This window comes from Phalaenopsis equestris, unplaced genomic scaffold, assembly GCF_001263595.1.
Source record: "Phalaenopsis equestris unplaced genomic scaffold, ASM126359v1 Scaffold000224, whole genome shotgun sequence".
NCBI classification, from domain to species: Eukaryota; Viridiplantae; Streptophyta; class Magnoliopsida; order Asparagales; family Orchidaceae; genus Phalaenopsis; species Phalaenopsis equestris.
The window spans coordinates 6,732,565-6,745,190 of NW_018164666.1; the positions used below are offsets into that span (position 1 = coordinate 6,732,565).

The 12,626-nt window shown below is 36.4% G+C and overlaps 2 protein-coding genes across 3 annotated transcripts in view; one reads left to right on the forward strand and one right to left on the reverse strand.

The window, feature by feature from the left end:
- LOC110023361 overlaps positions 1–5,063 on the forward strand; it is a 164,053-nt gene extending 158,990 nt beyond the window's left edge. For both annotated transcript variants that reach the window (XM_020722739.1, XM_020722741.1), the window contains exons 41-45: positions 2,440–2,544; positions 2,629–2,739; positions 2,809–2,913; positions 3,839–3,908; positions 4,199–5,063. In XM_020722739.1, coding sequence (XP_020578398.1) covers positions 2,440–2,544; positions 2,629–2,739; positions 2,809–2,913; positions 3,839–3,908; positions 4,199–4,851 — 1,044 coding nt within the window. In that variant the 3' untranslated portion in view covers positions 4,852–5,063. The remainder of the gene's footprint in view (positions 1–2,439; positions 2,545–2,628; positions 2,740–2,808; positions 2,914–3,838; positions 3,909–4,198) is intronic.
- Positions 5,064–5,736: 673 nt separating this feature from the next.
- Positions 5,737–8,157, reverse strand: LOC110023607 (tRNA (guanine-N(7)-)-methyltransferase). The gene is made up of 2 exons (XM_020723097.1): positions 7,778–8,157; positions 5,737–6,281 (listed from the first exon to the last, which is right to left on the reverse strand). Exons 1-2 carry the CDS (start codon positions 8,093–8,095, stop codon positions 5,781–5,783), a joined length of 819 nt encoding a protein of 272 aa, XP_020578756.1. The 5' UTR covers positions 8,096–8,157; the 3' UTR covers positions 5,737–5,780.
- Positions 8,158–12,626: the final 4,469 nt, after the last annotated feature.

Here is a 12,626-nt window from a genome sequence, read left to right on the forward strand (position 1 = left end):
CGGGCAGCAGCATGTCAGGCAAGGACGAACGGGGTCAACCCTCCCTCGCACGGAGGAAGACGAGCTCGGTCGGCTCGAGAACGAGAAAGGGAGAGGGCTAGGCACGCGAAAGGAAGAGGGAAAGTAGACAGAGCTCGGGTGCGTACGTGAGAGGATTTAGGGCTTAAAGAGGAAAGCGGGAAGCGGGTAAAAGGGTTAATTAACATATACATAAATATATATATATATATATAAAATCGACGTCCCGGACGCGTTGGCGCAGTCCGTTTCATCATCCGGGGTCGCTCGAACGACGTCGTCGACAATCGGGTCAAAAACGCGTCGAAATTCAAATTTCACAAAAATTCGACCCGCGATCGATCGTCACAAGTGGTTTACTCGAGCCCTCGGCAAATAACGGTGCAGGCAATGCGAATTGCGGAGATCGGACACGTCAACTCTCAAAATTGCGAAGCTGGTGCGCGCAGGAGTGCGAATTGTGCAGAAGGCCAACCTAAGGCTCAGAAAGGTCCTATAGGAATCCATCCATTTTGGGCTTCCTCATGTCGGTTTCATCCTTCTAAGTGCTAGAAGTCGATACCACACACGCGAAACCTCCAAAAGAGGACGGAAATAGGTCGAACTAAAACGAGGCGGACACCACTTCTAAGGCTAGATCCTAACTCCTACAAGAAATACTAGACCTCACGAAAATTGAGGTCAACATCTTCCTGCTATATCGCCGCACTCATTCCGCGATTTGCTACAGTCCCGCGACAATGCGGGTCGCCATTTTAATGTCTGGGCCGAACTGGTCTAAGTTTTTTCAGTGTTGTGGAGTTGGTCGGCAGTTCTAGGCCACTCCTTGCTATCCATTTATTATTATTATTTTTTTTTTTTAATACTTATGGTTTAGTTTTTAGCATGAGTTTATTTAGGACAATCGTTGGCGTTCGTTTATCCTATCGAGGGTTGTATCCCAAGTATGGGTGATGCTCCAGCTGGATCTCTCTCTCAAGGTAGTGATTATCTTCTTTTATCCTCTTTCGCTTCCTCTCACATTGCTCCCCGCCGCACCTTCCCTGTTGCAGCTGCCGGAACATCCTCTTCTGGTTGTTTTATGCAGTTTCTGCTTTCTAGCCACCTTCCCCGCTCCTTGGTTGATGTTCCAACCGCCCATATCAAGTTCCTTCGCTGCCTTGTTGATGTTCCGGCCATGAAAAATGCCCTTGTGCGGCCTTGGCTGCTGTTCCAAGCATTTTGAACCACTTTATCACCACCTAGCCACTATTTCAGCCTCTCCCACGCACTGTCATTGTTGTTCCAGTCCTTCATACCTGCTGCCATCGCTGCTCCAATCCTCCACCTTTGCTACCGCTGCTATTCTAGCCCTCCCCTATTGCTGCCATCATCACAGATAGTTGTACGACGTCAATATCTACTGCGTACTTGTTGTCCGGAACTCTGAAATCTGTTGCCTTATTATTTTTTGCTTGCCAACCACCTCATCACTCATTGCTCATCTCTTATCCAGTCACCTTCCGCCCCTCACCGATCACCACCACACCCTGAGATACATTCTAATTTGAGTTTAATTGTTGACTTTGTTATTATTTTCCTTTCAAGTGTGTCAATTTTAATCACTTATTGGCATTATTGGTAATAATATATATTTGTTTATTGTTGTTTTTGTTAACTCTGGTATCATTTGGTATCAGAGTTAACCTAATTCTAGTCATATTTTAGGTGTGAAACTGAAGGGGACAGCAAGCATGGTTGCTGTGCTGGATAGCGGCAGCAAGGAGTTGGATTGGGTGGCCGTGGAACAGCAGGAAGGTGGTGATCCCTAGCTGTCTTGGCAGCGACGGCAAGGTGGGAGGACTGGAACAGTACGAACATGGCTGGGAGAGGTGGTCTGGGCGACAGCAACACAGGAACGGGATTGGAAGGTGGCTGGAGGCTGGCTGCTGCTGCTGGGAAACAGCAAGGACTGCTGTTCAGGGGTGACTGCAGCAATGGAGGATGATGGAAGCAGTGACGGGAGGGTGGGGCGTAAGGGTAGATGAGGATAATCAGCAAAGCACCACTTGTATCTTGGATGCAGCCCTTGGAGGGAAGAAGACACGTCGGCGACTGTCCCGAAAAAACGCACGATAAAAATTAACCCTAAACTCTCACGAATACAAATTTATAATAGTAGGATAACTAGTAATAGGCCAAGGAACCGACCAGCATTCTATGGCAAAGAAAGACAGAGACAGGTTTGGTCCCGGAATGTAAGCGGAATCCTGCTTCGGTTGCCGTAGTACTGCATCCACTCCAAAAGTGGGAGAAGCCTGCATCAGAAGCTGTCAACTTTTTTCTATTGTATTATCGTACCTATTAAATATAGTATATTGCAGATGTCAGTAGTATTGCTATTTTTTGTTTGCTTATGCGCCCATTTGTTTTTACTTGCAGGTATTTGGTTCTGCAGGTGTAATAGGAAATCCTATTGGCTTTGCTAGGAATGTTAGGCTTGGTTTGAAAGACTTTCTCTCTGTTTCTAGCAAGGGAATTTTGCAGGTTTGCAACTGTTCTTCTTACATGACTGATTTTATTATGTGATTATCAGTTCTAAATTTGTGCCCTGATGTGGATTGTTTGCAGAGCCCAAGTGGACTGTTGATAGGTTTAATAGAAGGTTCAAAAAGTCTTTTTAGCAATACAATCTATGCTCTGAGTAGTACTGCCACTCAGTTTAGTAAAGTTGCTCATAAGGTACTCTCATTGTTTTTCATTCCGCTAATCTTAACTTTGTATAAATTTTCGTTTTGGATTGTTTTACAGGGCATAGTTGCATTTACTTTTGATGATCAAACATCCACTGAAACTGATAAACAGCTACAAATTATTGATGCACATGGTAAAGGTGTGCTAAATGAATTTTTGAAGGTGTGTATTAGAATTTGGCGCTTAAAGAGTATCTGGTCAATCAAGTAGTATCCTGTTGATAGTTTACATGGAAAAATGCATTTGATTAAAGCTCGCTTTTATAAGCTCTCTCAACCATGCGTATTTATTTTTAGGTGGATATAAATGTTTCATAAGATAAAATGTTTCTTCTTTTACTTTCTAGCATTTCATTTCCAAAGATTTTATTATATTTCATTGTATCTGATTTCTCCACTAACTGTGGTGGGATTATTCTGAAATGATGCCTCCAAAACAAAGGGAGGTGGTAAATTTTATCCAAACCTGATCGTTTTCATTTCCACGACTACTCTTTTTTTAGTAGTTTTTCTTTAATTAAAATTTTTTATCACACTTGAAAGCTAAATGCATTGTAGCTTTAAACTTGGCTATACTATCCCTTAGAAAACCGTTGTTGTTGGATTCCTTCACTATTGTTTTCTTTCAATCAAATATATTCTGAATCTATACCTTGTACATCCACAACCACAACCACAACCATCCTGCTTTATATGAATCTTTTTTATTTAGCCTATTGTGTCTTTATTTTCCAAGTTTCAGCATGCATCATCACTCCTTGATCACATTTCAATTTTGTAATTACTCTATGATTAAATATTTGCTTCACAATGCACACAAATTCTTTATTTTCCTTTATTTCCTGTGTAAAGTTTCAGCTTGCAGCATTACTCCTCGATCAAATTTCAATTTTGTAATTAATCTATGATTAAATATTTGCTTCACAATGCACACAAAAGATATATAAAGCATTTTTCCATCATATATTAATTTTACGTTCAAATGGAGAATTTTCGGTGGTGCCTTCGTCACTAAAATGGCTTGCTATGTCACAACTGTTAACAGAAACTCGTTTGCTCAATACTTATAAATCTCCACCCCCTTACAGGGCCTTACTGGACTTCTTCAGTCTCCAATCAGAGGTGCCGAGAAGCATGGCCTTCCCGGTGTTCTATCAGGTAAACATATATTTAACCTTCTTATTTACGAGCCGTCAACTTGAATCTGCCAGACAAAAATAAAAAAATGTAAATTTAAATTCTGGATTTATAGCAGATCTACTTTCATCTCAATTCTTCCATGTTTTTATCGTAAATCCTGGAGGATTTACTAACTCCGGATTTAGAATATGCATATCTGGTAGATCTACTTTCGCCTCAATTCTTCCATGTTTTTATCGTAAATCCTGGATTTACTAACTCCGGATTTAGAATATGCATATCTTCATTCTCAAAGATTTACCTCTCAGGTATCGCAATGGGAACAACCGGACTTGTGGCAAGACCAATAGCTAGCATTCTCGAAGCAACAACGAAAACCGCACAGAGCATCAGAAATAGAAGCAGCCCTCACCTATCCAACCGGCGCCGCACGCGTCTTCCTCGGCCTTTGTCTAGGGAGCTTCCCCTGTCGCCCTACTCATGGGAAGAAGCCATCGGTGTCTCCGTGCTTCAACAAGCCAATACGGCCAGGCTTAAGGATGAGGTATATGTCACATGCAAAGCGCTTAGAATGGCAGGTAGCTTCATAGTTATCAGCGAGAAGCTCGTCCTGGTTGTATCAACCTCCTGTTTGGTGGGTTTCAACTCGACGAACTTTGCCGGTGTTCCAGCTAATCCTACATGGTTTATAGAAAAGGAAATGAGTTTGGAGAGTGTTGTTCATGTAGATAGATCTGATTATACCTTGAATATTGTTGGAAACAATGCTGATATTACATTTAGGCACAAGAAAGGCTTCAAATCTGGGAGTTCAAGTTCTGCACCTCTTGTCTGCATGAGTGTGGAGTTCGGTAACGTAGAAGAAGCTGAAGATGTTTTGCAGGTCTTGTTGGCTACAATTGAGCTGGGGAAGGAGAAAAGATGGGGTGTTCAAGTATTGCATCGAAGGAATGTTGGGTAGAATTATGTAAATTATAGTTTTAGTATTTTATTTGATCATAGAGGTATACGTAGTGATAGATTGTGGGTGTAAATAGCTGATAATAGTGGAAAGAATTAGGTAGGAAAGGTGAAATGTTATCCATATACAAACTATTAAAATTATTAAAATGAGAACTTTCATGTACAGTTGCAGTATACTTTGTGAGCCATATAATGCTTAAATTTTACCTTGATTATGCTTTTCATGCAACACAAGATGATTTTCTGTTGATTATGCTGAAAAGTGTAATTTTCATGCGCAGCGCTGCTTGAATCATCTTTGTGGAAACCTTTTGTCTCGATTGCCAACTTTTTACTTCAGATATTGGTTAGTGGTTAATGGCCAGAGTGATGCTCAAGTTTATATTTAATAATAAATGGAAAATGTCAAGGCATTTACATACATGCCAAATAATTTTTACATTTTTATACATTCAACACTTATTTTATTTTTCCTATTTATATAACAATTGATTTTCTTAGCATTACTTCAATAATATTTTTAATTTGTCATACTAATTCTTAAAAAATGACATTTTGATTTTTTTCTATGCAGTGGAATGCTCCATATTATTGATGGTAGAATATATTATGTCATCATATAATAATGCGCAAGAATTGTATGGAATGAATAAAAATTCTTCATAATAATATTTCTTGAAAATTTTACATTTAAATGCGAGCTTGGCGTGCAACAAAACATCAAAATCTAGAGTTAAATAGATCAAATAAATCAAGAAAAGTTTTCTAAAAAGAATCCTCCTTCAAATAAGAAAATTTAAAGGGGCATTTACATAAATACCAAACAATGCTTATGTATTTATAGTCTAACTAAACATTCATATATATATATATATATACATTTTTAAAATCAATACAAGAACATCGCCATCATTAACTTTCTAAGAGTTAAATACAGTTTCCTTTGCATAAACCTTTTATAGAATCAGAAGCCTCATCCGCTGCTACACGTCTAAAAACAGCACAAAAAGTCTGACCTCCATTCCTAGCAACCTTCTGACCTTCCTCTGTAGCGCAAACCAACAACTTCACCACTGGATCAGACTCCAATTCTTCTTCAGGAACTGCAGAGAAAAGAGGATGGCTATCCAAGCAGAACTTCATCCAATCTCCGAGCTCTTCCACATCAGTTATTGTATAAATGATGCCTCCTAGTTCCAGCACAAAGGCGTATTCATCAAGTAGCTGAAGGCTGATAACCCTACGCCTGTGATTCTTCTCCTTGAAATGAGGATCAGGAAACAGAAAGAACATCTTCGATAACTGGGCCTTGCAGAAGTAATTAGGAAGGTATTTCATGGAGTTTGTTCGAACGACGGAGATGTTCTCATATTGGCCAGGATTTGCTGCTCTGAGAGCTAAGATTCTCTCTTTCACATATTCAGACACCTGCATTGTGGAGGATACATAACGTAAAAAAGTAGTTTAGGTTTTAGATGTGTAAATGCATAAGACTTGGGGGAATGTATGTAAATACTCCTATTAATAAGCTTTCTTTCCTATCATTTTATTTTCTTTTCTTTAACATTAAATTTGGTAAAAAACAGTGAAACGATTGTTTCTCTTTGCTGTTTTTAAGCCAAATATCCACTGCTATCTGAAAGCAACATAAGATTATATCACCATCATCAGTATTAATCTTACTCTGACTATAAATATGCTTCGTAAAATCATTCTTATTCGTTTGTTTGAGTTTTATAAAAGATATTAAATTTAGTCTACAATATCTTCTTACTGAACGTCGTGCATGTTATGAGTTCATTTTTTTATCCTACATGTCACAAAACCAAGGTCGGATTAAAATTTGGATAGGCTTTAAAAAGAGATGATGGTTACATGCTCTTGGTGATGATGATAGTTCGTATCGGAAAGATCGAGCAAATCAGCTCTAAAAAGCAACGTAACTAACTAGAGCATAAGATTAAGGATTTGTTTGAGAAAACAGTCATGCTCCATTCCGTTGAGTGTACACCGAGTCATAAATTTATATTTCGTTTGATAAAATAGCATATCCCGTCTCCCTAAATTAGTTCAATGAAACAGCAATTTTTCCCATTTTAAAACAGAGATAAAGATGTCCGTTCCGCTACACGACTTTTTAAAGAAACTTAGCTGAACCAAACAAAATCAAAGCAAAGGAGGCTGAAGTTCTTTTCAATTATTTTTTATAACTAACAATAAATAAAGCACATGAATGAGATGCATAAAAAGCTAATGGTGGAGGTGTTAAGCTTAAAACTTACTGCTCGGTAGTTTACCATAAGCTACTAACAAGTATACACAAATTTCCGATCGAGTCTTAAGCTGGTTAGGCTGAAATCAACCAAAATCCATTCAATATTGCTACAAATGGAGCAATTCTATAATCAAGTAAGATTTCAAATCTGCAAATTAGCTTATTTATCATGTTAATTAACTCGGATCAGATATGATTATAACCAAACCCTTTAATAGATCTATGTTCAACTGCCTGAAGTCTGTTTTCTACCATATCACTATATCACACACACACGTATGTATTGGGATATTACACATGCATAGCGCCCAATATGTATTTACATATCTAATAACTAAACTTTCCTTTTTACGATTATACCACTCAAATGATTTATATCACATAAAACATAACCCTATTTTTATTGTTAAAAGTAAAATATAAAAATTGAAGTTTAGGATTAGATATGTAAATACATGAGAATTGAGTGGTATCCAAGTAAATCTTCCATACATACATACATACATACATACATAAATATATTAAAAAGGAGTATTGTGCGTGTTTGTCTGTGTTAAAACTCACATTTTGGTTATTATCAACTTGATAAATGATGATGAGAATAAAAGATCAAAAAATTGCAAACTACTGTCAGAGTCTAAACACTCACCTTATCCCTGAGCTCCATTCCAATCATCAAAGTGTCTGGGAATAGAGGTGAAAGTTTAACAAGCAATCCACCAAATCCACATCCAATGTCCGCAAAACGAATTTTTGGAAAAACCACATCTTTCTCGGTATCAGCCTTACTGGAATGCGAAAAATGAGGGTAATGCGAGAGGTAATCTACGTCGGCAGGGCTAATGGGAATGGGGAAGTGAGAATCACTTAGAGGATTGCTATGAGCTCGTGCCCTGTAGAAGCGTTTCCTAGGAAGACGGGCAGACTGTCTTTTCCCTTCACTTGCTTTGCTAGCATTCATCAACATTGGATGTTTGTTTAGCTAAGTAATCTGCAGAGGATCACAGATCATGACACAGAAAAAATATAACTACATAGGTTTACAAGAAATTAGGAAACTATATCTAGCTAAAAAATTTTCATGTTTTCACCCCTGGGACATTCAAACTAGCTACCCTTTATCAAAAAGCTTACAAAATAAAAAAACCAAAAATGAAAGGCTTATTCATCATTATCACCAAATTCTGTTACCATCAGGTCCTTCAAACATTATCAAACCGCTAATTAACCTTTGGGTAATGATGTAAAAATTCACAAAAAATTAGTGATCAGAGTCGGGGGAAATATCAAAACATTAGGGACCCATGATCTCATCATTATTTGGACAATATAAACAGCTTTGTTTTCAAGGTATACCTTGAGTTTCATTTAAGATAATGAAAGAGTACAAATAAAGCTGATTCCACACATCACAAATGCAGCTTTTTTCTTTTAGTGCCAATAGTCTTCCTCTCCATCTAATGATGTAAACTTCAGACAAAGACGAAGAAAAAGGTTTGACTAATGTAAGGTATTATATATGAGATAGAACACTTTACAAAAATAAAAGAGGAAGATTTTTACATACCACTCAATTTCGTATTTACATATCTAACAACTAAACTTCAATTTTTACAAACATGCCAACTTACCTATGAGTAAAAAGGTGTATTTCACTTTTTCAAAGTTAAAGTGGTGGTGATCAAAAAATTGCAAACTACTGTCAGAGTCTAAACACTCACCTTATCCCTGAGCTCCATTCCAATCATCAAAGTGTCTGGGAATAGAGGTGAAAGTTTAACAAGCAATCCACCAAATCCACATCCAATGTCCGCAAAACGAATTTTTGGAAAAACCACCTCATCTTTCTCGGTATCAGCCTTACTGGAATGCGAAAAATGAGGGTAATGCGAGAGGTAATCTACGTCGGCAGGGCTAATGGGAATGGGGAAGTGAGAATCACTTAGAGGATTGCTATGAGCTCGTGCCCTGTAGAAGCGTTTCCTAGGAAGACGGGCAGACTGTCTTTTCCCTTCACTTGCTTTGCTAGCATTCATCAACATTGGATGTTTGTTTAGCTAAGTAATCTGCAGAGGATCACAGATCATGACACAGAAAAAATATAACTACATAGGTTTACAAGAAATTAGGAAACTATATCTAGCTAAAAAATTTTCATGTTTTCACCCCTGGGACATTCAAACTAGCTACCCTTTATCAAAAAGCTTACACAATAAAAAAACCAAAAATGAAAGGCTTGTTCATCATTATCACCAAATTCTGTTACCATCAGGTCCTTCAAACATTATCAAACCGCTAATTAACCTTTGGGTAATGATGTAAAAATTCACAAAAAATTAGTGATCAGAGTCGGGGGAAATATCAAAACATTAGGGACCCATGATCTCATCATTATTTGGACAATATAAACAGCTTTGTTTTCAAGGTATACCTTGAGTTTCATTTAAGATAATGAAAGAGTACAAATAAAGCTGATTCCACACATCACAAATGCAGCTTTTTTCTTTTAGTGCCAATAGTCTTCCTCTCCATCTAATGATGTAAACTTCAGACAAAGACGAAGAAAAAGGTTTGACTAATGTAAGGTATTATGCATGAGATAGAACAATTTAATAAAATAAAAGAGGAAGATTTACCTACATACCACTCAATTTCGTATTTACATATCTAACAACTAAACTTCAATTTTTACAAACATGCCAACTTACCTATGAGTAAAAAGGTGTATTTCACTTTTTCAAAGGTAAAGTAGTGGTATTTTTTTGTTTGATGTGAAAGATTTCGATAGATATGTAAAAAAATAGGAATTTGGCGGTACGCAGTTAAATGCCCCAATAAAAAATGTCAGACACGGAAAAAATATAACTTCTGCACGATGGTGTAGAGCTGTCAAATGCTGAGAAAAAATCCAGGTACAAATAATTAAAGAACATGCAAATTTTCAAATGTGTTTACATAGGTTTCTCAAACAAGTTCCTATAAGGAGTGGGAATCTGCTGGCAAAGATGGCGGGATATGAACTCCTAACTGCACGAATTACAGTTATACTCATGGATATGAAGTATTCCAATTTGCTGATTTGAAGGGGATTTGAACTCATGGTAAGAAAAATCAGGTGCTAAATTATTTCATAAAAAACCATATATTGTATTGAAAATTTCTATTTTATCCTATTTCCCACCATGAACCCAAGGATGTAGGATTTACGGTAGGAGTGTGCAGCATTATTAGTCAGAAAAAAAAATTTTGAGTTGATTTTCGGTTTCAAAATGTATTTCGGTTTTTTTTAAGAAAAAAACTCTATATTCAGTTTTCAATTATGGGATTTATTTTAATTTGTATTCAACCGAATAAACCAAAAAGCCAAAAATTTGAAATTAAATGGAGGATCGATCAAATTAAATCGATATCATACATGTAAGATATGCAATGCTTTATATGTGTTCATAGTTGAATTCCTACTAACTAAATTTCAATTTGCTTATAACATAACCGTTTAAACCCAATTAAATTTTGATTCGGCTAGTTCAGCTTTATTAAAATTTTAATTGGTTCTATTTTTCGGATTTCGGATTTTGGTTGCAATCAGTATGACAAATTTGAAAATTGATCCATCCAAAACAGCCGAATGCTCACCCCTATTTACAAGTCACAAGGCATGCATTTCTTTCGAGAAGTTGAACAATATAGACCAATATCAAACTAAAATCCAACTATTTATGGGGAATTGATATGATGAAAATAGACAGAAGGTACAGAACAAGTCTACCAAATCAATTCAAATACAACTAATTTGTTGCTGAAGCACAAGAACCGCAGAGAACATAGAAACAATAAACATGACAAATTGACAAAAGTGATATTACAAAGTTCTGAAAAAATTGGATACAAGCTTGACAAACTTATGGCAATTTGGTACAGTGCTTGCATATAAATCACAAGAAATAGGCACAAAGCTATATTCAACACTCCATCAACCTTAAACTAATATATCACATATCATATCATGAATATGATTACAAGAGAAAAAACATTAAACCTTCAATCAGACAATGTAACCCAATTAATAAACTAACAAATAAAACCGCAGACAATTAAACAGAAAAAAAGAATGCTTTACATACATGCTACTCAATTCTTATGCATTTAGATAGCCAACATCTAAACTCCAATTTTTAAATATATGCCATCATATCTATACATAGCCCCAAAATTTGTTTTAATCTACACGCAACCAAAAACGAACTCAAGAAAAATACATGTAAAAGCTCATACTCAGAATCCAATGCCATTCAAAATACTTGGCAACTAAACTCAACTATATAACAACAACAACAATTCTCTATACCACTAAGTGGGTTTGGCCAAATGAATCCTATTTCTCCATTGTGACCAATTGAATGTCGTATTTTCATTTAATTCTAATAAATCAAGATCATTTTTTTATAAAAATATGTCCAAGTCTTTGTAGGTCTATCTCTACCTTGCTTAACATAAATCGAATTTAAAACATCTATTCTCCTAACCAGACCTTCAGATGATCGACATTTAATATAACAAAATCATCTAAGTCGACCCTCCGTAATCTTGTCTTCCACTGGACATTTGTTTCTCGTTTTGTCTGTGTGTCAAGCCACTCATCCCCCTATACATTCTCATCTCCACAACACTTAATTTTATTCTTCTCTTTTAAGGGCCAACATTTAGCTCCATAAAGCATTGCCTCATGTGAAATTTAAAACACGATCATTCACCAAGTAAAATGTAGCACTCACATCCTGAATCATGCGGTTTTTTTTTACTATACAGCATAACCCCGTAGAGTACATAAATCAAACTCTATTGAAGGCTTGGAAGATCAGCTAGGGCGAATTCTTAACCACCTTCCTTCCTAAAGCATCAAACAAAATATAGATCCGGAGAAGTAAAAAAACAAGTATCTGTTCTTTACATCAAGAACAAAGCAACTAAAAAAAAAATTCAGCATCAATGATAGTAATATGAAAGTTAAAAATGAAAGAAAAAGAGCAAAAGAGAAAAGAACAAATAGAACATTATATGGACATTAAAGCATCCATGGACGTCAAATAAACAAATAGAACAATTGGAAAATCACTGAGAAGTAACATCTACCCAGAAAACTTTATCCCAAAGGGGATTCGACTCTTCGGCTTCCTTGCAGAAGAGCTAATCGATCACCGGAGAAAGGAGGAAGAGGAAGATCAGAGGAGAAGCTTGTAACCCAAATAATGTGAGCGGAGCGAACCGTCCTTACCGGTTCAACAACCAGACCGAAAAATAAAATAAATAAATAACTCGTAATTCGTGTCCAACTCATTAAAGAGCTTACGTGGATATCGTTCGCTAAGTAAATGAGCTGAACATTTATTTTGTTCAATCATGTTTAACTCATTTTAACTCGAAAATAAAAAATTATATATATATATATATATATATATATATATATATTTATATTTAAGATTTATTTTTATTATATT

What these genes read in the sequence shown, in the direction of transcription:
- LOC110023607 (XM_020723097.1), bottom strand. Translation starts at nt 8,095, where the DNA reads ATGTTGATGAATGCTAGCAAAGCAAGTGAAGGGAAAAGACAGTCTGCC. An exon ending in GAATGGAGCTCAGGGATAAG is followed by an intron (nt 6,282 to 7,777) that starts GTGAGTGTTTAG and finishes TCCACAATGCAG; the next exon opens with GTGTCTGAATATGTGAAAGA.